General features: G+C 47.3%; 1 protein-coding gene across 3 annotated transcripts in view; it reads left to right on the top strand.

Annotated features, from left to right (window-relative positions):
- The window catches only part of KIAA1549L (KIAA1549 like), a 304,514-nt gene that overhangs the window by 268,388 nt on the left and 9,943 nt on the right, over positions 1–26,183 (top strand). For 2 of the 3 annotated variants that reach the window (XM_055141336.1, XM_055141337.1), the window contains exons 18-20: positions 13,234–13,584; positions 19,565–19,594; positions 24,180–24,277. In XM_055141336.1, coding sequence (XP_054997311.1) covers positions 13,234–13,584; positions 19,565–19,594; positions 24,180–24,277 — 479 coding nt within the window. The remainder of the gene's footprint in view (positions 1–13,233; positions 13,585–19,564; positions 19,595–24,179; positions 24,278–26,183) is intronic. The other variant, XM_055141338.1, reaches the window with a different exon arrangement.

Raw genomic sequence — 26,183 nt, forward strand, 5'->3', positions numbered from 1 at the left:
TGCAGGGGAAAAAGTAGATCTGGAAAGCCCCTGCCTTCTTAGAGCATCTCTAGGCCTTCTAGCCCTGTAGCACTGTCATCCCATTGTTCATCCATTTGCTCAAGCGGGCACCAGTAACGTCTCCATTGTGAGACTTGTTACTGGTTTTGGCATATCGAATACACCACAGGTAGCTTGCCAGGCTCTGCCGTGGAAGGAAAATGACCTCTCAAAAGAAGATGCACAGAAGAAAATTTGGATGGTTGATAAGTTTAGTTTATTATATAAGGGACGGAAGGCTAAAATAGAGGGTCACCAGGAAGCATTTGCACACTCACCACCCCCAAACATACCTGAATCTTCTGAAGAGGCAGTAAATACACTTAAGCCTTCAGCTATAATTGGAGTAGCAGGAGCTGACCCCCTTTTCGCTCCTGGAGTGATCAAAGCCTTGGCTAGTATCAATGAACGGCCTATAATATTTGCATTAAGTAATCCCACAGCAAAGGCTGAATGCACAGCCGAAGAAGCATATACTCTAGGCCTTCTAGGTAGCTGTAAATCCCATTCCTAACAGGAGTCTGTCTTGCCCACCTCTCTTCACCCCTTCCTTACCGCTTCAACGTGACAGTAAAAGACCAAGGCAAGACCTATGATGACCCACCATGTAGTCCTGGCACTACATGGTGCTCCCAGTTCAGGATACACCCAGCTCTGGGCTGCATCCAGGAAGCCAGGGTTGGATTTTATCATCTGCCCTCACTTCAGGAACAACCCAGTTATTGTCCCCAGACTAGATGCTATTGGTTTGACCCCACCTAAGACTGCCCTATTGGTATCTCCTGTCTTAGCCTTTTATTCTTTTCTCCAACTTCTTCTGCTCTTTCATACTGGAAGCCACTAATGACCATGGCTTAATCTGTGATTTGGCTTCTAGACCACTATATTGAAATAAAGACATTTTTCTTCCAGTGCCGGGGATTCAACCCAGGGCCTTGCTCATGTGTTACCACGAAGTCACATCCCCAGGTGTCGGTCCTTTAAGCTTTTTGTCCTTCCAGACTCTAAGCTTGGAGAGATGGGACTATGAGTGGGGCTCAGTGGTAAAGCATGTGCCTCGAACACGGGAGTCTTGAGTTCCACCCCAGCACCACACACACACACACACACACACACACACACACACACAGACTCTCATTGGGAAATAATGAATCCCAGACTATCGGGTTCTCTGGGCGAGCCCAAGGCCCAGAGATGGAGGTGTGAGAAAGGCATACTTCAGTGTCATTCAGATCTCCCCAGGCTGGTCGATGCCTAGAAATCAACATATTAACCCCATTGAGGCAAAGCCACTCGTCAGGTGGAGGCCAGGAGGTGATTTCCTGTTGGCAAGTTTGGGAGGAGGCCGGCCTAGTGACCTCATGTAGAGCCAGGCACCCCAGTGGGCCCAGGGCTTCCCTCCCAGGCAGGCAGGTTCCCACCAGGCAGGAGACAAACAGCACCCCCTCTGCTATGCGCACGCACAAACCGTCTGTCTGTTCCTTCTGGTGCCCTGAGCTCCCAGCCCTGCTTCCTCCTGCCGTTGGCTCCGCCTGCCCATCTGGTCCTCTTGGCTCTGAGACCTCTCAGCCTCCAGACCTCAAAGGCCGTTTCTCACAGGCCATCATCCCTCTCATGCCTTTTTCGAAGATAGTCTGAGGGGGAAGGGAGGGAAAGGAGATGGGGCAGAGTTCAGAAGTGGGCCAGGGTCCCTATTCCACAAGGTCTCCACTGAGCCCATGGGAAACTGCAGCCTGGTGCTGCAGAGCCATCTGCACTTAGCTCACACTTGGGCTTTTGTCCTCAGGGATTTTTTTGGAGAGCATGTGTGAGAGGGAGTTTCCCAAGTGATGCTCAGGATGCCTGGGGGGTCCCTCCGGTGATCCTCAGCCTACTTGGCCAGCTACTCAATGAAGGGGCCTAATAGCAAGCTTTTGCTTGGACCTTTCAGCACTGAGGGTTACCCAGGCTGCCCTTGCAGTGTTTGATGGGCCTCTAAGGCTATATGCAGCAATGCTCAAAAGTAGAGGACCATATGGTACCAGGGGACAATTTGGTGCCAGGGATTGAGCAGAGTTGATTACATGCCTTAGCCTCTGTACTACCTCTCCAGCTCTTTCTAGTATATTTTGGGGGTAGCTGTGATCTGTGGACCACTAGGGTCACTTCCGAAAATACTCGGTCAACTGGACTTGATGGTCCAATGCCAGGGCCTGAGGATGCAATGCTATGCTGTTGGGCCATGTTGTTCTAGGTCCCACCAAGGATACATCTGGCAGTGCTTGGGAGAGGGATGCCCAAAGCCAAACCTGGGGGGATTTGAGGGCCACCTGGTGCCAGTGCCTGAATGGGGATCAGGTGTGTGCAAGTTGCATACAGGGGCACATTCTAACCACTGTGCCAGCCCCGGGCCTTGTCCTCCCATGCTGGCTAATCACTGGAAGGCCTTGCTGCAGTGGCTCTCTTTGGCCCAGGACAATTCCCCACCAGAGATTTGCCTTTCTGGTTCCTGCCAATAGCTGGGGAGAGCAAGGACAATTCTCAATGGCAGCTGGCAGCATGCCCTGCACTGGGGACTCAGCCCCGGAGTCCTGGGAAGCACAGCATAGTGTCCACACCGCACAAGTCCTCCCAGCCCTCTGTGCCCCTTGGGCTCACCCAACCTCAGGCTTGCAGGTGCCTGAGAACACCCCTGGGGGTGTTTTGGTTCGTTTTATTTCCCCTAGCAAGCATTGATTGGGTGCAGAGGAGCCATTTGTATGCTATGTGCGATAAACTTGTGCAAATTCAAAACTGCAGGTTCGGAGAGATGAGGGAAACAATCATTTAAATATTGCTTCCCAATCACTTGGCCGTGTATTGTGCTCATGTTGTACCATGAAGATTATATAGGTATACTTCTTGCGGGGGGACCCAGCAAGGAGTCTTGTCCATCAGGGCTGTCGATTCACTGTGAGGATTCAAGGATGTGGTGCTGCTCGGGTCCTGTGGTGCCAGGAAAACCTGATAGTGCTTGGGGGGACCATTTGTTGCTGGGAATTGAACCCAGGTCGGGCCCGTGGTAGACATGCGCCCTAACTGCTATTCTAGGCCCTGTATGTATTTATGCATGTTACTCTATCTAATGATGCAGATCCAGACCATCTATTGCTGTAATCAGTGGCTGGTGTAAGGGATTGCCTAAAGTCTCACTAACCTTTTCTGTTAGTGCTGGCACCTAAGTCCTACACGCAGTTCTTCACTCCCTGTGTGATGTTCAGTGGAGAAGCAGGAAATGGGTTAATGTGGGTGCTCCCTCCCCCCGCCTCAACGATGCTTTTATAGATGCATGGAGGAGTCAGGTAGAGACAGATGCACCAGGCCATGGACGTGACCCTGGTGGGCGGAGGGAACCCTCAGGAGCGAAGGTCTGTTCCTGTCTGGCCCACATCTGCTACCCAGTTTGTCCCCATTAGTCACTCGTGCTGCGGCCTCCCAGCATCTCCCCGAGGAATTCTCCCAGAACACACAGCCTTGTTTAAAATCCTTCCATCATCACCACAGCTTTGGGGCTGAGATTCAGACTCGAAGCGTGTTTCTCAAGATTCCTGTGCTCTGGCTATCCGGGAAGTACCCTTGCAAATGACCGCCAGCCCAAGGTTCTGAGCCTCCTCCTCCAGCCCAAGGTTCTGAGCCCGCACACCCTTCCCACACCAGTGATGTGTTCTCACACCTCTGGGGCTGGGCACAGTGCCTCCCTCTGCCCAGAACATTCCCTCACACCTGCTGCAGGCAGGCAGCCTCGGAGCTATTGATGTCTGAAGCCAAAGAATCCTTGTGAGTGGAGACTGCCTTTGGGCATTGCAGGCTGTTTGCACTAGCCCTGGAACCACACCCACAAGCTGCCAGTAATATTTCCCCCTTGTGACAAGGGACCCTGGAGACTAACCTGGCTCCTGACAGTGTTTATAGAATTCAGGGGAAACTGTCCAGCTGCTTCCCCTCAGTCTTTTCCTCAGTTGCATATTTATGATGGTGAGTTCAGTGCTTGAACTTTGTGTTCTTTATCGCACCCCCCACTCACCCCAGTCAAACTCCTTCCCCCCTGTCTTCCATTGGTAGGTTTACCCCGTGTGACTTTCCTGTCTGACACTTCAAAAACAAAATCATGTTTTTATTCATCCTGGAGCCCTCAGCACTTAGAATAGGAGCTTGCATGGAGCAGATATGGTGTCTTTGTTGAGCAGATGTCCACCAACAGAGAAGAACCTGGGCCAAGAGCCGGAGAGTAAAGGGGGGGCAGTTTCTCAGTTTATGCCCTATAAGCATTTGGTTTGGCAGGTTTGTTAAAACAAGACATAAATGGGTGCAACTACTTGAGGCCCATCTAAATCAAGGTAGTCAGTTTGGATGCTTTGGCCAAAAGCATAAAAAACTTATACCAACCCCAGTGGTCTTTGAGGGGCACAGGAATTTGGGGTCTGGTGGGGTTGGGGCTCCCTCATTCCTCCACATGGTGCAAGGGCTGTTCCCCTCTTCTTCCTTGCCTCATTCCACAGGGGATCTCTCCCTATGGGAAATGACTGCTGAGGTCTCAGCTGTCACCTCTGCATGCTGCATTAATCACAAATGCCAGAGAAACTGTCTTTTTTCTAAGCAGGAGACATTTCTAGGCGTCCCACTAAGGCCACCACGCTAGGCCAAGTTCCCGTCCCTGTGTCAAACTCTGTTAACAGCAAAGTGGGAAAGCAGTATACACTGATTGACTTGGACACGCACCCCCTGGAGCTCAGGGAGACTTAGCCCCTCATATCTCCTGACTGAGACTCAGGGAGAGGAGCAGTGACAGGCTAAGACTCTGACCTGGTACATTCTGAGATCGCGGAACCTGAGATCACGGAAACTTAATGGGTCATGTCACACCTCTCCAATGTCAGCCCCTATCTTGTTGCTGGGTCCTCTGTAAATGGACAGATCAGGAGGCTGAGGAACCAATGATCTCTGTCCTCCGTGGGTGTGCGAAGTCCTGGCTGCAGGGAGAGCTTGTGTTGTGGAGGCAGATGAGAGTGACAAGGGCCAGACAAATGGCCCAATGGTCAGGGCTTATGCTTTGCAGAGGCCCAGGTTTGATCCCCAATACCATTTGACTTGCCAAGTGCTGCTGGAAACAACAGCTCCCCCCCCCGCCGCCCCCAGCCCCCAGAACAGAGCTGGAAGAAGCTCCCGAATGTGGCACAAAACAAAACCAAGAAAGAGTGGTTTTTTTGCTTTTGGTTTTGACAATGAGGATTTTTATGAGTCTCTCCAGCTTTTTCAAGAGCTGAAAGGAGAAAAAAGCAGGTGTTGGTTGGCAATGTGGAGTGCATGCTTCATTACTGAGAGTATCTGTTTGCCTTTTCCTCCCTGCCTGACAGTGCCAGCACCGCTGAGCAGGGAAAGGCCCACAATGGCCCACCCCGTTACAAAAAGTGCAAAAGCTTCCCAGGAGAGCAAGCCATTCTTAAGTGTTTACTCTCAGGCGGACTCCTTTTGGAAAGTGATTTTTAATCCACTGGCTGGCTCAGCTGTTGCTCCTAGCATATATGGGCAGTACCAAGTCTCGGTGATGCTTGTGGCCTCTGGAGCGACTCTGCATCCCAGTCCCCACCTATTTTGCCCATCAGTCCTTGATTTTCCCCACCTACAAAACAGGCATACCTATGGCTCCTGCTTTGAGGGCTGTGAGCATGTAGCACGTTGATGCAGGTAAGGGTTATAGAAAATGCACAGGGAACATTAGCAGTTCCAGCAGTGGCTACAGATTTCCTAAGGTAGAATATACTTTTTTTTTATTCTTTCCCATTTAAGTCCCTGAGACATCTCAGGTCATGTGAGTTTTGTCACATATTATAATGCTGTGATTTATAGTAAGAAATGTTTACATTTGATCTTTGTCCCTGTTTGGTTCCTGGCGAGAGAAAAAAAAAAAACCTTAGAATTTTCTAAGAATTAAGAGCATTTTGGTGTGCTTTATTATGTTAATCCGGTGACTTGGAGAGACTTTAGAATGAGGACTGGTTGCCAGGCCACCTAGGACACTAAAGAGCTGGAACTTTGGCTGGAGCTGTGGCTAAAGAGTTTGCTTTGCAACCTGGGTTCAATCCCTGGCATTCTACATGGTCTCCTGAGCACACATGGAGTGATTGCTGAGTGCAGAACCAGGAGTAACTCCTGAGCACTGCTGCTTATGGCCCCAAACTCACACACACACAAAAAAACACCTTTTATTCCTTTTATTCCACCCTCCAAGTCCCCATATTCTATAACTCCTTTTCTGGAAAAGGGAGAAAAGCTGATGATTGAGTTCAGTCACTGACGGCCAGGGGTTTAATCATTGTGCTTGTGATGAACCTCAATACACACCCAAAGATGTGGGTTCGAAGACCTTCCAGGTAGGTAGCCTCTGGGAGATTGGGGGAAGAGCTGTCGCTGTGTGTTCAGAGAACATGGAGCTCAACAGAGCTTGGCGCCTTCCGATCAATGTATCTTATGCATCTCTTTCATTTGGCTCTTCCTGAGTTACATTATAAAAGTTATGATGAATGAGCAGCATAGTAAGTGACCGTGTTTCTCTGTGGGTTTTTTTTTTTTTTGTCTTAGAAACGTACAGGGGGTGGAGAGTGTTGGAAACCTCAATCTGTAGAGACTCCGTTTAAACATAGGTGACAACCTGGACTTGGGATCAGTGCCTGAAGCTGGGCCTGGGAGGTGGGAATGGAGCAGTTTTGTAGGAGCGAATCTGTTGTGACCTGTCACGCTTTCCAAGTACATGATGTTGGAATTGGATTGAAGTATAGGGCCTACCTAGCTGGTGTTCAGGAAGTGAACGTAGAGGGGAAAACATTCCTGAATGGGATACCCCTGCCCAAGACCTCTGGCTGCTTGATCCAACAGAGGCCACCCCACCAGAGGGAACCTCTAAGTTCTCACTTTGCGATATTAAGAGATGCCATTGCTTCTGACTACAGACAAGAGACTCAGGCATATTCCATCTTGCTCACTACCCACTGCCCCGTGGAGTGTGGCAGGTTTTCGGGGGGATGGGGGGAAGACTAGAAGCTGGAACTGTTTCCTGACTCCTCCTACAAGATGAAGCTGTTTGCTCCAGGAGCAGAGAACAACATTGAGATTTGTCGTTTGGCTGGGAACATTAAAGCACCACCTTCTTTTATCCTTATTGCCTATCCCCATACTCCTCGTGTAATTATGGACCACTCTTTGGAAGATGAAAAAGAAAAGGGTTGTCATCTTCCCTTGGCAGTCTATCAGAGAATCTAGAATGTCTTTTCTACTCACCTCAAACAGAAAGACCGTATTGCTTTCATATCCCAGTAGTTTGGAATTGACCATCAGTTTTTCTTTGGCAATCAGAATGAAATTTGAGATGTTGGTGAGATTTCTTGAAAAATTCTATTTACATATCTGTTGCAGAAGTCATTAAACCATTAATTTAAATTCTTGACTCCGGCCCCACCCCGGCCCCACCCCAGACCTCTGTCCTTTCCCACCTGTTCCGAAGGTGCAGGAACCTCCCTTTATTGTCAGAGAAGCTTTTGCCAGGTAAGCTCAGGAGGAAGCTACTGGAATGCCCCTGTTAACTCTTCCAAGGGGAAATGAAACTTTCCTCAGCACAGTGTCCGAAGCAGCTTTATAAACACATTTCCGATTCTTGACTGGCAGGTAGTTCTTGCAGTGGGGCTTTTAGAAATCAGAAAAAGGCATTAAGTGAAGATTAGTCCTATATTCCCCAAAGAACACAAACAGAGGAAAAATAATAAAATTTTTTTAACACCAGATCAATTGTTCATGGTCAGATGGTCCAGAAATGTGTCTTGTTGAACCCCTCACATTGATCTATTTTTTTTTTTTTGCCATGAAATTGCAGGAGTTGTGATTGGCACTAAAGGATCAGGACTTTGGGGAGGTCCTTCACATTCACATGCTCCAGAAATTAGTTGTGAGCAAAGCAATGTTATACAGTGTGTGTCCTGGGAATAATGGTTTTATAAGACGTTAATCTGGTTTGGAATTCAGATCTCTAGAAACTCTAGAACAAAAGCCTTTCATCCCTCTTCTTCAAATTGATTCTAAATAAGACTAATTTTTGTTTAGGACACTGAAAATGTCTTTTATTGCTAAATATTTTGGGGTAGAAATTCTCCAGGCTCTTTTTAAAGGCCAATTTCTATTCATTCATTCAATAAATATCTATCAAGGTACTACTATTTGCCATTTGGGAGTATCTAGGAAACTTGGCAAAGTCCCTGCCCTAAGGAGCTTATATTTCAGTAAGAGTTACAGACAGATAAGAACTCCCTAACCACATAGATGGATAGCAAATTGTCAAAAATTCTATGGCAGAACATAAAACAAGACAAAACTATGTGATCTACAATGTCATATAGAATATAAAAAATATAGAATAAGTGATATTCTTTATTGGCCAAAGTAGAGCTCACTGGGGAAGAGACAGGGAATGAGGGAACCAGCCAGGGAAAACTCTAGGGGAAGAGTTATCTGGGCAGAAGTACTAACAAGTGGAAGGGTCCAGAAAAAGATGTATAGTTGGTGCAGGGCTCAAGGAACCTCTCCTACGTGACAGGAGACTTGGAAAATAGTTCATATTCATGGATTGGAAGTATTGCATAGTTAAAACATCTATCCTACCCAAAGAACTATGCAGATCCATTGCAATTCCTATCAAAATTTTAGTGTCATTCATCAAGAACATAAAACAAACATTATAACTTGTATGGAATTGCAAAATTCGAAATTGTCAAAACAATCCTGAAAATATAAGAAGATGGAAGGCTTTGCATTTTCTGACTTTATACATAAAGCTATAGTAATCAAAACAACAGATTATTAGGGAAAAAAAAACAGATATTTAGAGGATGAGAATGAAGCTCAACAATAGAGCACTTACCTTGCATTTGTGAAGTCCTGGATTTGAGTTCCAGCACCATAAAAAATAAATAAACAACAACAACAAGAAGACAGAACAATGGAATAGAATTATGAGACCAGAAACAAATAAATTTTTAAATATATGGAGAGTTAATTTATAACACAGGAGCCAAGAACTTAAAATGAAAAAAGGAAAAGGCTTGGTAATAACAGGTGCTGAAAACTTGGTGGTGTCGAGGATTTATTCAGGTATGATGAAGAAATGGCCTTAGGATTATCAAAATTTTTGCCTATGGGCACTTTTACTGAGTTATGACATATCATAATTCAAATTATAAATATGCATATATCTTATAATGCAGTAATTCAACAATAGGAGTTTAACTTACAGATAAATCTATGGTTATAAACAAAATTTAAATTGCATGTATACTTCTTTCAGCTTTGTTTCTATAGGTAGGTGGTGAAGAATATTAACTATAGGCTGAACTCTGCAGAACAGAAAGCTACCTAACAATTTAAAGTCATTCCCTATTTACATTATTTATATTTGTGTGTAAAGGAATATTTAAATGTAAAACCTTTCATATATTATTATGCATGTAAGACTGCGTGTATTCTTTTTTAAAAAAACAGTGATCCCGATAGCTCATTTGAGAAAATATCTATGTCAGCAAAAGTAATCTACCTGTTTACTCATATTTCCATGTGCATGGAAGACATTATATCATGCTAAGGAATGCCTCTTAAATTCCCTTCATTTCTCTCCTCACATGCTACAGCTGGTTTTGCACCTCTCTCCCAAATTTGCACTAAAATAGTTTCTACAGCCCACACCCCTTCTGCCTCATGACACTCCCCCACTTCCTGTTCTCCCTCATGAAAGGTAGAAAATCCTGTCAGCCAAAGGTAGGCTTTCCGCAAAGACTGGAGTAGGGGAGAAGCTGACAAGAGCGAGCCAGGCCAGCTTCCTCGGTGAGGGGGTGGGAAGGGGTGGGAGAGATTCAGCATTCATAATCTTCATCCTATTTCATATGCATGGAAAACATCTGGAAGGACTGGCGCAAAGGTCAAATGTTAACAATAGTTATTTCTAGTGACAGAATTACAGTGGATTTTCATTTTCTTCCTTTAGTTTATCGGCGTTTTCAAATTTCCTACCAGGAAAAAACATTTCTTGATAAATTTTTTTCACCATTCTCATTGAAGTATAACTTGATTAATTTATAAGAAGGGTTATTTATTGCTTTTTGCAAGTGTATGTGGTTGGCAAAGCAAGTATGGTAAATACCAAGATAAAGAGATTTTAAAAAATATATTAAGCCCTTGATGATCAGCCAACACTGGGAAATTAGACTTTGCTCCTATCATCTCCTCCTTTATGGGGGCCGGGACACACCCAGCAGTGTGCAGGGGCTGCTTCCAGCTCTGAGCCTGGGGGTTGCTCCTCACAGTGCTTTGAAAAAATTGTAAAGCTGAGAATCAAATCCTGATCTTCCCAATGCAAAACATGAACTCAGCCCAAATAGGGAACTCTTGGTTCCCTATTTCTCACTTTTTGTTTGTTTGTTTGTTTGTTTTGTTTGGGGGACTGTAGCTGGCTGTGCTCAGGGGTTACTCCTGACTCTACACTCAGGGATCACTCCTGGTAGTGCTCAGAGAGGAACCATAAGGGATACTGGAGATCAAACCCTGGTCAGCTACATGCAAGCCAGGTGCCTTACCCACTGTACTATCTCTCTGGCTCATGTCTCCCACTTCTTGGCTAATTAAAGCAAAGGATACTTTTAGGAATGTGTAAAAACTAGGGAAGGACTGTGAGTCACTTATCTAGGAAAGGTTATAGCTGAATGAGCCTCAGGTAGGATCCAATATGAGTGGAACAGAGTGTATTTCCAGACTTGGGCAAGAGAGGACTTCCCCATCATAAAATTTGCATATAGGTGGATCAACATCAAAATATCATGTTAAGTGAAATGAGTCAAAAAGAGAGGGACAGGCTTAGAAAGATTACACTCATTTGTGGAGTATAAAGTAACAGAATGGGAGACTAACACCCAAGATTAGTAGAGAGAAGGACCAGGAGGATTACTCCACAGCTTAGAAGCCTGCCTCGAATGCTGGGGGAAAAGGCAGCTCAAATAGAGAAGAGAACACCAAGTAAAGGGTGCTAGGAGGGCCCGCTCAGGATGGGAGATACAGGCTGAAAGTAGAGTATAGACAGAACATGATGGCCACTTAATATCCCTACTGCAAACCACAACACCCAAAGGAGAGAGAGCAAAAAGGAATGCCCTGCCACAGAGGCAGGGTGGGGTGGAGGGAATGGGGTGGGGGTGGTGGGAGGGATACTGGGACCACTGGTGGTGGAGAATGGATACTGGTGGAGAGATGAGTACTCAATCATTGTATGACTGAAACGCAAGCATGAAAATTTGTAAGTCTGTAACTGTACCTCACGGTGATTCACTAATAAAAAAAATTTTTTTAATAAATTTTTAAAAGAAAACGTAAAAAAAAAAAGAGGACTTCAGGCAAATGCAAAGGGGAGGTAAGTAGGCTGAGGGGAAGAAGAGAGTTCGCCTTGTCTCCATCTGCATGTGTTGAGAGACAGAAAAGCCAAGGGGAGCAGTGGGAGACAGGTGTTCTTTCAAGGAAGGCACGGGCCAGCCTATGAGGTCATATTTGGTTTGGAGTCTGGGCCATCCAGTTAAAGGGAAGCTCCATTCTCCTATCACACGCTGTGGGGGTGAGGTTCATTTCCTTTAAGTTATTGTGGCAGTGGGAGACTGAAAGAGTGTCTCTATCTCAGCAAAAGCAGCATCTCCCTGTCACCGTACCCAGCAACACAGCCCCACCTCAGGCCTCAACAGGAAGTAGGAGAGCAAGACCACGGTGATCATCTGTGGGTGATCTCCCACGCTTGGGCACACCTATACATTCACATAATAATAGCTCCGCCTTGGAATGACTGGAAATGCACTGCACCGTTCAGGGGTGGGAACCACCAGCACCCGCCCCAGTGCCATTAATCTTCCACCTGGGACTAAGTTCATCATTAAACATCCATTATTTAGTAGGGAGGTGCAGCTGTGGGAGGGCCGTGTGTGGGGAGCAAGTGGCTTCGCTGAGTGGATCAATGAGAGAGGCTGTGCGGGGCTGCAGACCAGGCTATGCTGTTGCCACCTCAGTTTCTTTGGGAATCACCCCACTGCTCTGAGACCCAGTGCCTCTTCTGAGACATGGGAAGTGCATAAAATGGTCTCCTAAGGCCCCTTCAGACTCTGAAATCTGCTCCAGAACCTTCTATGCCTCGTGAAGATATTTTGTCCAGAAGAGGCACGCACAGCCCTAGGAGGTCTCAGCAGATCTTCACGGAGCTCCTTTCTGGAGCACAATCTCAAGCCTTCTCGTGAAGAACACATAAGAGCAGAAGAACCCTTTGGGGCTCCCCAGGGTGGAGATTGGGGAGATGCATTCAGACAAGAAAGGCCACTAAGTTTTGGGTTTTGATCACAAGGGTAATTTTGCAATCTACTCTGTTGTGTTTCTGGCTTGGATTGATATAGAAACCACATTATACATTGCCTACAGTAGATGCATGTTATAAATCTCAACACAGAGCCACTTCTTGGATCTCAGATTATCGTCAAGCCCTGACTCTGGGAGATAAGATCACAGAAATTACTTCAATCTTTTTTGTGTGCTTACTATATATTTTTATCTCTTCTTTTGTGGGCATGCATTACTTTAATTCTAAAGAGAACTAAGTTCATTTTTAAAAATATAAGAAATAACATAGTGCTGATCTTCCGTACATTTATGAATGATTCTCCAATGAAAGCTTTCATGCTTTGCATATTTTATGTATGTAAGTACTTTATACATAGTGATTAGATGAGAACTACGTGCTTCTCCTTACTAATAATGGTGGTTTCGACTGTGTGTTTTTTACCACGTGCTACATACGCTTCTAGACTCATTACTTGGAGCATCTTACTTAGTCCTTAGAAAACCCTTTGATATTCTTGAACTCCTCTTATTATCATCCTTTTTTATAGACTTTTTTACAGACCAGAAACAAACGTGGAAAAGGAAGTTTCCTGGCTAGAAGCTCTTTTGTGGTCCATATTTTCCTTGCATGCCACCTAGGTGCCACTGGTCCCGCAGCCACTCCCCCGAGTCAGCTTCTTTCACCCTTGTCAAGCACTTTGGGGAAACGAGGTAGACGCCCTTCCTGGAAAGTCAGGTCCTCCTCACCCGCCAATGAGCTTCTGTTTGATCCCACAGACCGAGCCGGAAATCATCGAGGAAACCAACATCGACCGTGTGAACGAGTCCCGGGGCTACGGCAGGTCTCGGCAGGTGAAGGGCCACTCGGAGACGTCCACGCTGAGCTCGCAGCCGTCCATCGACGAGGTCAGGCAGCAGATGCACCTGCTGCTGGAGGAGGCCTTCAGCCTGGCGTCCTCGGGCCACGCAGGCCAGAGCCGGCACCCGGAGGTCTACGGCTCCACCCAGCACCTGCCCTACTCCGAGGTGGTGACCAGCGCACCAGGGACCATGACGAGACCCAGGGCTGGGGTGCAGTGGGTGCCGACCTACCGCCCAGAAATGTACCAGTACAGTCTGCCCCGGCCAGTAAGTCCCACTCTCCTCTCTGCATTCATCAGCTCAAGGGTGGTTCCCATGGGTGGCAGAAGTGGGGGGCGCTTCAGGGGGGTTTGCAGTGCTAAGACATCTTTGGGCCTGGAGGTGAACTTGGCTGGGCTCTCATCCCTTTCTCCCCCCACCACCCACGCCTGAGCCTTCAGCCCCGTGAGCACTGGCCCACGGCACTCCCGGTGTCCAGCTGGAATGTGGTAGGGAATGGATTGCCTAGTCGAGTTTCCCCCAAGGGGACCTGGCCTCTTTCTTCCCGCACTGGGAACTCCCTCCAAGGCCCGAGGGTGAGGAACCGGCCAGATGTCAAAAGGCCTGCAGATGGGCTGCTGGGGCTCTGTGTGGCCTGGGGGTCCTGAGAAGAAGCTCTTGAGGGCGGGGTGGGTGAAGGAGGCATGGCTTGACTTGGTATCCCAGCTCCACCACTAAATTCTCTACAGGTAAAATAAGTGAAAGTTGCCTACTTCCTAATGCTGCAAAGAGGAAATGAATTGGTATACGTAAGGTGCTAAGATAGCATCAGACACGTGGTACATTTTCTGAACGTATTGTCCTGAGTATTCCATTTAGTGGTGGAGCCTCAATATCATTGAAAGAACCTAGCGACTGAAAGCTCAATCTAAATGCATTTCATTTCTTTGTATTTTATTCAGGGTGGATACCAGCCCTGTGAGATGCCCTGCCCCGGTCTCCAGGTGCTGGTCATTGATAGAGTTCACTTTGTAGATGGTCCTCCAACGGGTTATTATGTAATTGAAGCTAGCATTTTCTAAGTGTTTACTAGGTGCCGGTCTAGGTCCATGTGTGTTTGCTCGTTTAACTTAGTCCGTAGCCCGGGGGGCCACTACTCTGAACCTCTTTTTAAGATAAGGAAACTGGAGCCAGAGAGGTAGTACAGCCAGGAGGGTGTTTGCTTTGCATGCAGCTGACCCTGGTTCAATCCCCAGCATTCCATTTATTCCCCCAAGCCCATCAGGAGTGATGCCTGAGCACAGAGCCTGGAGTAAGCTTTTTTTACTTTTCTTTTTGAGTCACACCCGACAATGCTCAGGGGTTACTCCTGCCTCTACACTCAGGAAATACTCAGGGGACTATGCAGGATGCTGGGAATCAAACCTGGGTCGGCCACGTGCAAGGCAAACACCCTATCTGCTGTACTATCGCTCTAGCCCCGGAGTAAGCTTTGCACACAGCTGGGTGTGCTCCCTCCCCACAAAAAAGACAAGGAAACTGGGCTCACACATCTCATTTAAGTCAGACAACCCTGAGGAGGAGAGTCTGCTCCCAAGGCCAGGTGTCTTGCCCGAGAGCCCGGGGGTCAGCTGGCTCCTGCTCGGCTGCTCTGCCTGTGCCGTCTCACAGCCCCTCCATGTCTGCACTGTGCTTCTAATTTGTGGTGTGCTAGGAGGGACACCGATAGGTTAGTAGAGCTTGGTGATAGCCTCCCAACCCCCCTCCCCCACTGATGCTTATTAAATCTGTCCTTTCTTCTCTGTGACCCAGTAGCTAAAGTGAACTTCCTTATTGATCTCCTTTGCTGCAGATTCCCCCCTTCAGGGCCCCCCAGCTCCTCCTTCCGAACACAGGTCAATGTGATGTGTCCCCTTGACATTGCTTCTCATCCCCGTGGTCCTTTTCTGGCAGTAACCTCTATCTGAAGCCCAGTTTTAGCCTACCCCTCCCCTGTTGACTTTAGCAGGAGAGGGAGAGGTTATCTTCTCTTCCAGTACGTCTCTGTCGGATGGCAGATGCAGAATTTCCATTTTGCCTGCCCCCTTGAGGGTGACCAGACCCCAGGAACCTGACTCGTGCTGATTAAACTCCCAGCAAATGTCTTATTATTTAGAGCGCGAAGTTGCAAACCTGCAGGGAGGTAGCGGTGACCAGAAGGCTTGTGTTTGCCAGTCAGCAAGGCCTTTCATTAAGTAAAAGCCAGCTGGGGGAGAGTTAGACATCGTCAGGAGGAGACTGATTGTTACTAAGTCAGTTTTTTGGACGACGATGGACAAACCCGGAGAGAGGAGTTAATAAAGAAAAAAGGGTGAACCTGGGACATGGTTTTTTGCACCCCCATTTTCTGAGAGAAGAGTAGATTACATTGCAGAATTCCTAATATAATGTTTAAGCTAAAATGGAAGTCTTGGGGGCAATGCCCAGCTCTTAGGAATGCCAGTTGGCCTCGCTCATTAGGAAGCTATGGTGGCAACGTTCAAGAGATCCTGTTTCTGGAAGAGTAATAGCAACTCTGGGACCACCACTGCTCAGACTACCACAGTCAGGAGTCCAAATATCTTCTTATTAGAAAGAGAATTTAGGAAATTTCCCACTGAGCCTTGCCTACCCAGCCCCTTAAAACATTTCCCCATGTACACTGGTGGAGGGATACCCATTGGAACATTGTATGACTGCAACCCAACCGTGAACGGCTTTGTAACTGTGTATCCAACTGTGATTCAATTAAACAACAACAACAACAAACAAACAAAAAAACCAGGGGTCAGGGCCATGACTCATGTGGTAGAAGATATGGGATCAATTCCCTGCCCCACTGGGGGTCACCCCTCAAATACTTTCCCCAGGCATTAATAATACACTTTCCACAATTACAGTTTTCTACCAACTGTCCATTCAGTTTATACCCACTCTTACAGAGGAAGAAGATGTGTTCTCATGAAGACTTAGAAAAATACTTGAATCTTACCGCATTGCTCAGCACCCCGTAAGAGGCTGTCCCCTGGCAGAAGCTACCTGTCCCTGTTCTATATTGATTCACGCTGACTTCAGTTTCCTTGGCTCATCCTTGATCATACCCTGGTTGTTCTACTTTGATATTTCCCTCTGCCTAGAGTTGGCAGCGCTCGCCAGCCACATGTCTTAGCAGTGCCTGCAGCTCTGCATCTCAGACTCCTCAGCCATGGGGGGAAGGGAGGAGGAAGGAATTCAGAGAGGAGAAAACAGTGATTAGCACCGTCCTGGTTCCTGGCCTGCACCCAACACTTGTGAGATGATGTTAATCAGAGTGAGGTGCTGAGCACATCAAATTGCTTGCTATTAGAAATCATTATTACGGGAAATATGTCTTACTTTTTATTGGCTTCTACTAGTCACAGGCATCCTGACAGTGAAGGAAATCACATGAATTTTGGGGTTTCCTAGTATGTAATAAATCTATGTTTATATTTTAGTCTATTGAGTGCAATAACACTCTGGCTTTTCAAAGTACAATTTAAGGGGCCAGAGAGATAGTACAGTGGCTAGGGCAATTGCTTTGCATGCAGCTGACCTTGGTTCCATCCCCAGCACCTCATATGATCCCCCAAGTTCACTAGGAGTAATCCCTGAGCACAGAGCCAGGAATAAGAGCCCTGAGCACCACTGGCCCCAAGAACAAAATCCAAAAAATTAAAACATAATGTATGTGCCTAAAATAAATGTGGTACAGAGACAGGAAGTGAACATGTGCTCACCATGGAAACGTGTGTCTGTAGATATGCTTAGTACAGGGTTGCTACAAACCTTCCCTGTGTTAAAAACACACACACATAATTTATATAAAAATGCAGCTTATGCTAAGGGCACTAAAGCCAGACACATAAAATGAGGTGTGCCTGTATAAGCCTTTCCCTGATACTTTCAAGACTCCGCCTTCCTTTACTCCAACCCAGTTCAGTTCCTTTAAGAGCATGCTAAAAAAAAAAATTAAAAATAAAAAAAAATTTTAAAAAAGAGCATGCTTTGGGTGTTAGTCTCAGTACTGGAGCATTTCACGTCTGTTTAAAGATGATTCTCAAGAACAACAAAGCCAGACTGAAGAGATCCATGAAAAACCACAGGTTGCAGAGAGAGGAAATTAGTCAAACAGGGTATCTATGTTCCAGTCAACGACAGGTCCAACCCATGTCCTTCATACCCTAGAGCAACAATGAAATTATCATTGTGGAACATTTGAAAATTCAGTTGGTTCCGTTGGTCATAATTAGGGGTTGCAAAACAAGGAGAAATAATAGCATTACATAGTTTAATACCAAGGCTACCAAAATATGGAAAAGGACTGAGAAATAACACAACAGACATTTGTGATCAAAGGAGTCTCACATGCAGTTCTTCTTTCAGGCTTCCTTTTTTTCCTCCATGTGGTCACTGTTTTCGTGAAAGGAGAACATGGCTAACAATCCACCACAGAGAGGGAGACTCTTAGCCCATGTTCTTGCCCAACCTCCTGTAACATGGAAGTCAATGGAAATGATGATGGCGATTTTGAATGATGACTATGATTACTTTTCTGCTTCCCAAAAGTCAGTGTGTCAAGCTCTGCCAGAGGATAATTGGAAGCTGGTGGTTTTAAATGCACCCAGCCAGGCTGGTGCATTTATGGCCAGGGAGAGGACATCTCTGGCCATGTGGGGTTTCTCTATGGCTGTTCTGAAGACTTGCATCATTTTTTACCCCTTGAATCTGGGAAGAAATTAGTCTCGACACCTAATGACTAATCCAGTGTTGTTAGCAGCTATCCTGGGCCTGTGACAAGTGGAAGAGAAACGCCCTGCTCCTTGCTTCTGTTAGAGGAGGGGTTTCGAGGAACCGCCTAGGGGGGGAAGTGGCTGCCCCACTCAAGGTTCTGCAGATGAAAGTAACAGTAATAACAGCAACAGCTACCACCTGTCATGCCCCTCTGTGTACCAGACCCGAGTTTTGTGCCCTGTAGACGTGATCTCCTCTTCCTTCCATTCCCCTCTGTGGTCAGCATTATTATCCCTAATCACTCAGTGTGGAAACTGAGACTTGGAGAAGTAAATAGACTTTCCCAAGTGAGCAGAGCTGACCTGGGCTAGACGCTCTACACAGCCCACTCTCTGCCTGCTCCTACTGGGGTGACCCTTATGCATGTCCTTCAGGTGCTGATGAGAATTCAAGTCTCTAGAACTCTGGGTATGATCTCCTTTAGGACTTTTACCAGTTTGAGGAGATTTTTTTCTGCCCCTCTGGTCATTGCCTCTTAGGGAGATGTTGCCAACTGAAAGAAATAAAGAATATGTGTCTTAAATTTTAAAAAAAAAAAAGATTTGTGTCTTGAGGTCAGGGCAATAGCCTTGCATATGGTTGACCTGGGTTGGATTCCCAACACCCCCTATGGTTGCCTGAGTCCAGCACAGAGCCTGGAGTAACTCCTAAGCACCACTGATTATGTCAGGCTCGAGAACAAAACAAACAAAAAAGGGATGCAAATCTTAGGAATCTTTCAAAGTAGGTCAGAATCCAACCCGAGGATTCACCTGGAGAAGGGGGTCTTTGCTTTTGGACTTCCCCTGGGGTATTCTCCTTGAAAACAGACTGAATACTCACCTCTGGAGCTTAAGAGCATGCATTCACCTCTGGGCTTAGAAAAAGCTGTTAAGTGAGTCAAAACCACAGCTTCTGCAGGAGGGCTGCAGGGAAAGGGTGAGACGGGGAAGGAGGATCTCTAGCAAAGACTTTCCTTGCCACATGCTCAGGTGTTCTTCCCTTAATTTTTCCGTGGTCTCCTCCACATGCCAGAAATGCCGCCTTAGTTTATAGGTAGTGGGAAGAGGAGGCATTGGAATTGGGGCAGGAGGGAGGGGATGTGAAGAAGCTTCCGTAGCTGGTCCCAGTTTATGTAACTACTCTGGAAGGTGTCCCTGAGAAGACCTTGTGTCCAGCTGGCCTCCAGATACTAGTCTAGGCAAAGTACAACTGTGTTGTGATCTTCCTGCTCTCTCCCCACCCCATCTCCTCTCTTACACACACACACACACACACACACACACACACACACACACACACCTGCCCCTTCTCTTTAGTAGCTGCTTTATATTTACTCTTTACTCGCCCCTTTCCTTTACCTCTAGAGTGAATTGGGGCACAGAGCCCCAACTCCAGCCCTCCACCAGCATCTATGTTCTCTTGCTTTCTCTAACTCTCCTCTTCTTTGTGTCCATAGGGTGTTTGTCTAATCCAGGAGCAGAGTAGTGTAAGTGAATCTTATTTCCTTCAAATTCTTTAAAAATCCCTTGCTTGGGCATCAGCCTTTGGAGCTTAGGTGTTCGATACTCAGAATCCTATGAACTCTTGCAGTTCAAGAGCTCTGGCAATAATGGGCTGTTGGGTCATCTTCAGTGAGAAAGGCTGGGGTCTTTCTTCCTGGGGTGGGAGGATGGGGTATCCTCCTGCTTGGGACAGGAAAAGGAACTGTGGGTCACCACAATGACTATATCAAAATATTACTGTCTCAAAATTAAGAGAATATCCCTAATCAGGTATGTATGGTGTGCTGTATCCCATTGATGTTCGAACACCTCCTGAAACGAGTTGTTCAAACAGTTTTGAAATAGGATAGACTACTATTATTTTCACACCCAATGAGACAGCAGGCCCAAAGAAGGAGAGGTGAGATGCTGGACAGAGTATATGCTGGGCTTCTATATCTCCCTCTGTTAAGGGGCATGAACCTAACGCCTCCTATTCTTTGCAGCTAGAATTGTCTGGAGGTTTTCAAAGACTTGAGTAGATATTGCTCTATGAGTAGCATTTGGTGAACTGTCAGATCAAGATAAGCCAGCCTTCAGTTACCAAAACCCCCAACACCCTCTCCTTTTTTATTTTCAACCAGATAAGAACTTCTTTCTGGAATAGTCTGTTTCCTACACACTAGGATGTGACATTATTTATAGCTGTCTGAAGACTTATGTGGGCATTTGTTCTGCTTAGAGCAATATTCCTGGGGCAGCTCAGTAAAGTTGAAGGAACCTTGCTCCAGAACCCAGCTTGGTCAGTGGGAATGGAAAACTGGCTACATCCACTCTGACTTAGAGCTGACTTACCTACCACAGGACAAGTGCCCACAGTTCAGGCTGGGTTGTTTAGGCATGTCAGTCCTTCTTCCCCAACCAAATGCCAGAACCCCTGATTGATTTTCTATCCTAAAGCCCTTTGATCTGACACCCCCATAAGGGCCTCCTCGATCTTGATCAGATTCCTCCTTCTGTGTGGATAAGTATATGCAGTGAAGGACCAGCACACAGTGGGTCTCACTGGGATGGCTGGACAGGGTGACCTTGACCTACACCCCCCCACCCCCACCCCCACCCCAATACACACATCCCGATGCATGGACACCAGTCCTGGGACTTTGAATAGACTGTGTATTCTTCATTGCTTCAACTTTACAACTCACCATCTGAGCCAAAAATTGTAGTCCAGTACCACCTAGACTCCTGCCTCCCCTGAGACCCGGAATCTCTTCACAAAGACTGCCTTTAGTTTGGAGTCTGTCCTTCTAGCAAGAAGGAAGGGATGCTAAAAGGTGGTGTCCTTGGGAACTTGGAAACAGGCAAGAGTTTTAGCCAGTGGTTCCCATGGGATCCCAATAACAAAGCAGCCAGCAAGGAGATTCGAAAAAAGGAGAATGTGAAGGCTGAACGACCTTGGGGAGCCTGCCAGGGAGAGGCAGGAAGTCACAGTTCAGGGAGGCTGCCTCAGCCCTCCAGCACAACACACAGGCTGCTTCTGCTTTTCATGTGCCCCTGTGGTACCTGCAGGCCCCAAGGATACAGACTAAAGGGGACTGTCTGATCCCCAAGGCAGGCTTTCTTACCCAGAAAAACCTTCCAAAGAAGGGAATTCCCTTGGTACTTGTCAAAAGCTCAGAACTTTTAATCAATTATTTTTTTGTGAGCTGCTTAGGACAGACACCAGTATAAAAAGCTTTTTCTTGGCTGCAACCCGTATTGACTACAAAATAAGTCTTCCAAGAACCAGGGGTAAATATAGGTTGTCTGTCTCCCTTAGTGACTATCGTGAGATGCCAGAAGAGCAAAGAGGGGCTGGAAAGGTGTATTTTTTCTATTTTGGGAAAGGTATATCCTTTCTTGGTGTTTTATAGATAATAAAGGAATTCAAAGCCAGAAGGACATCCCAGACAATGCTTTGCAAACTCTCCAAAGGGCACCGTGTTTGGGGATGTTCCTGAGGTGTCCTCGTGCACCTAAGCAAAGGCCAAATTCACCAGGTCACTCCCACAGTTTCAACCAGGGAAGCTCTGCTTTAATCTGGTTCTGTATTTCAGCTGCGTTACCATGGTTTCGTGATAAAGATATGTTTGTTTTGAAGCTCATAAACTGCTCCAATGCTTTCTTTCATGAGGGGGAAAAATGAGGGAGATGATGAGTGAGGGATGTAGCCTTCAGCTCTCCCCACTCAAGTTTGACTCTCTTCACCTTGACTGTTGTTTGATTCTCCTACTTTAACTGTTTTATTTCAGTCAGGGGGGCTGGAGCAATAGCACAGTGGGTAGGGCGTTTGCCTTGCACTCAGCTGACCAGGGTTCGATTCCCTCCCCCCCCCCCCCCCCCGTCTCAGAGAGCCTGGCAATCTACCGAGAGTATCATGCCCACACAGCAGAGCCTGGCAAGCTACCCGTGGTGTATTCAATATGCCAAAAACAGTAACAACAAGTCTCACAATGGAGACGTTACTGGTGCCCGCTCGAGCAAATCGATGAACAACAGGATGACAGTGCTATGACAGTGCTATTTCAGTCAGGACATCTCACATCTAGAAGTTCTGCTTTTTCTGATTCACATCTGCCCAATCATTCCTCATTCCTCATAGTATCTCTGTCTGGTTTTTGTTGTTGTGTTGTGGAGCCATACCTGATGGTGCTCCAAAGAACCAGGACCACTCCCAGGGGTACTTGGGGGGAGGGGCTCAAACTCATACACAAAGATGTGTGCTGTACCACTTGAGCCACACCCTCAACTCCTCTGTTCAAGTATTGCTTTTAAAATGATTTCTTATCTTTTGATTTTCTTGTGAATACCTGGGGATTTCAGACTCTGAAGTCCCTTCAGCTCTAAAGCTACTGTATTTTCCCCCCTAGTGACTACCTTTGTTTTTTGGTCGTTATTGTGATTTGTTCTCTTTCTTTAATCTCAGCTAATCCTGAGAGCCTAGTTTAGGAATACATCTTCAGAGAGGGTTAATGATTGCTTCTGCTCAAGTGTGGGCACACGTCTAGCCTTTTTCCCTGACAGGGACCAATGCTAGCCCCTTCCAGGTTGGTTGTGAATGTCTCAGGTTTTCCATTTCACCATCCCGTATCCAGAGACTTGAACTCTTAACTGATTGTCGGTATAGCGTCATTAAAGGTGGGTAACTCTCTGCCTTTAATATCTGCTTCCTGTAAATTCACTATTTCCACTGCTGGTTTCAGTTCATAGTTCTTTGATTTGCTGAGTGTGTGTGTGTATGTGTGTGTGTGGTGTGTGTGGCTATGTGTGTGTGTGCGTAGGAAGGAATGAGTGGTAGGTGGAGTCCTTACATTTTGCAGTTTCCACAGTGCACTAAAAGGTATGTTTTGTCCCAGATTTAGTTGTTATTTAGTGGGTCGGTGTTTATGAGCATATATTCTGTCATAAGGCTGGAGGGAGAAGACCTCATTTAGTTTAAAGAATCCTGTTTATAGATCCCTTGTGCTCCTTCTTTTTGTCGGGATACCTTCACGTTTAAAGACCTGTCATCTTGCTCCTCTGGAGACCCACAGGCCATGATTCTTAAAGAAAAAGATAAATGAGAAGCACGAGCTAAGCTTTGGCTTCCCAGAATGCATTTCTAGATTCTTCTCTTGCAGAAGAAGGCTGGGTTCTGGCTCTCTGATCCTCTCCAGGCATTTTTCTTTTATCTCTTCACATGTGGATTAAAGCCCACTTTTGTGACAGTTTTAAAACTTAATCTTTGAACAGTGCCTTCTAGATTGTGAAATACTTATATATCCGTTGTCTTTCTTGACCCTCTCAGCACCCCTCTGAGCTGGCAGCCCTCAACCCATTTCAGAAGAAGACACTGAAGGTTCAGAGAGTCCGGCTGGCTTGTTTCAGGACACAGGGTCTATTCATCAGTAAACCAGGATGCACACACAGACCTCCCGACTCCAAAACCATTGCTTTCTCCCACTCAACCTGCTTTTCACGGGCGAGAAAGTAAACCGCAATCAGTCACCCATTCATCCGTTCATCGAATTATTGCTCATCTTTCATACACCAGGCCCTGTTCCAGGCATAAGGGGATCATTGACAACCAAGTACAGTGTCAATGGCGGCAGATAGTAAATAAACATGCAACAGTATAATGCCAGAGAGTGACAACTGCTGCGACCAAAAATAAATCAGCATGTGGGTTAGATACAGTGGAGCTGGAGGTGGGCAGGGCGGGGCTGGGGATAAACTGCAGGAGGGCGCTGTGGAAAGAACTGGGAAAAGATTGTCCTTGGGAGATGGGGCAGCAGGTGTAAGCCGGAGGCGGGTGGAGGGGGGTGGAACACTTTGGACTCTGTGAGCACAGTCCCAAAGGCAGAGTGGTGGCAGCTGAGAGGAAAGAGGGGGCCGGGTAGCATGTTAGGGAAGGTTGAAGCAAAAGTTTAAGGCAGGAGGGAGTGTCTGATCCCTCCTGCCTTAAACTTTATGATTGCATAAACCTTTGCTTCCCTCTTGAACAAGACCCCACGCATGCATGACCCTGGCTTTTAACAATTCTCCCATGTTTGCTCGTGTCTCCCACAGGCCTACCGGTTTTCCCAGCTTCCAGAAATGGTCATGGGTTCTCCACCTCCACCAGTACCTCCCCGGACTGGCCCTGTGGCTGTCACTTCTCTGAGGCGGTAACGCATTCCTTTCTTTCTTGGCCTGGTTTCAAATGTTCAGATTTGGTCCCTGAACCTGACAGTCTCCATGCGTGCCACACCCCCGCCACTCCCCACTTCTAGGTGTCTCTCCGGTATATACAACCTGGGCATCTGAGAACCACAAAAAAAGTGGGGCCGCAGAGCGTTAGCCTCTGTCCGTGTCATTTCAATGAGAAAGTCCCTAGACTCAAAGAAACCCAAGATTAACTGCCCCAAGCCCTGAAAACCCTGCACCCTGATCCTGAACATCTCGAAATGATTGCCAGCGTGGGAGATTGTAGAGCGCTTGCTTTGCAAGTATGAGGTCCCAGGTTTGATCCCTGGTACCCACCCCTCTGACCCACCCCACCCCACCCCCTATACACACAAAATAAAAATGACTTCAGCTTGAGCCATCGTAGCAGCTTCCTCTGGCCACATTTACACACCCCTCAGTTACTTTGTGATTTAGAAGGGGTTCTGAGAGACCAAGGAGCAGTTAGGGCACCCACCCTATCTTGTAACTTCCAGGATGGGGAGGCTGAAGGAGCAGGAACCCAACTGTGTCAGCCAGGAAGCTTTTGTTCTGGGAGCTCTTTGCTCTGTGGTGATATAAAAAGCACATGTTTGAAGTAAAGAGTCAGAAGAACCAAAATCAGGGACCCTGGGACAGAGAAGAATCAAATCACAGAACCAGTTGCACCCTGGCCCTCCTGCCCTCGCCTTCACCGAATATACCCTGAACCTCCTGTACCACAGGCTTGAGCCTGTGGAAAGCGGTGAAGGGATACACCCTTGTTTGCAGCGGTAGAATGCAGAGCTCTGTGTAGACCTCACCGCTTTATCTCAGCATTATCTCAGCATCCTCAGGGGCGTATGTGAGCAGTTTCTGGGGGTCCAGTGCCCTCTGCCTGTGTCTGCCATGGCTCCTCAGGCACGAGGCCTCAGCTTCTGGCCTGCTTCCTGATGCCCAAGGGACTGGAATTCTTCCACAGGAGCTTTGTGTGTGGACCAGGGGCCAGGAAGGGTTTTCTGAAGGAGTATCAACCTGGGACAACGTGAAACTCCAAGTCCAGGGAGTGAGCTGGTGGGAGAGTGGAGGGATGGAGAGACGGAGAGAAGCCACAGAGCGTTCAGCATGCCCTGACTGGGTAGTCAGATCATCTTAGCTCCATCCGGAGCCATCCGACAAGCAGGCTTGGGGCTTGCCTCACAGCAGCAGACCCGGGTTGGATCCTGGAACACCACGTGGTCCCCAGAACCTTGCCAGGGGTGATCCCTGAGCTCACAGGCAGTAGCAAGCCTTGAGTACTGCAGGGTGTGCTCCTCCTACCCCCCTCCCACCAAGAAAACCCCAAATCATCCCAGCTCTAAACCGTGCTATAGGGAACCATGCAGGGATGCTCAGTAACTACGAAGGGCTCTGGACGGGAGGAGCTTTGCGTCTGAGGAGCTTTGCGGCCGTTCTCAGTGATAGGGTTGCTAAAAAGCAGCGTTTAGCGTTTATTTATTCTCTCAGCCACCAGCCTCCTCCCCCACAAGCCCCTTTCTGTGCTGCCAATCGTTCTTGACAATTATCAAGAGGTCACTGTGTGCCATCTAAGCCCGGGTCACCTGGCGGAGAGGTAGCTGGACCCCAGACCTCTGCCTCCCCGCTTCCCTGCGACAGCCAGCCGCCCCTCTGATCTAGGGGCGCGCGGGGTGGGGGTGGGAGGGGAGCTGAGCACTGCCACACTCAGTGGCTGCCTTGGCTTCCCTCCCATTTTCGTGTCGGGGGCAGCCTGGAGCCCTTCAGTGGCGGGGAGGACAAAGCCCGTGCGCGGCTGGGGCCCCTTCCTGGAGCACCAGCTGCGCCAGGGTCTTCCTCGGCTTTCTGAGCACTAAGTAGGACTGCGTGCGTTAA

Source organism: Sorex araneus, chromosome 6 (genome assembly GCF_027595985.1).
Source record: "Sorex araneus isolate mSorAra2 chromosome 6, mSorAra2.pri, whole genome shotgun sequence".
In the NCBI taxonomy this organism is placed as follows: Eukaryota; Metazoa; Chordata; class Mammalia; order Eulipotyphla; family Soricidae; genus Sorex; species Sorex araneus.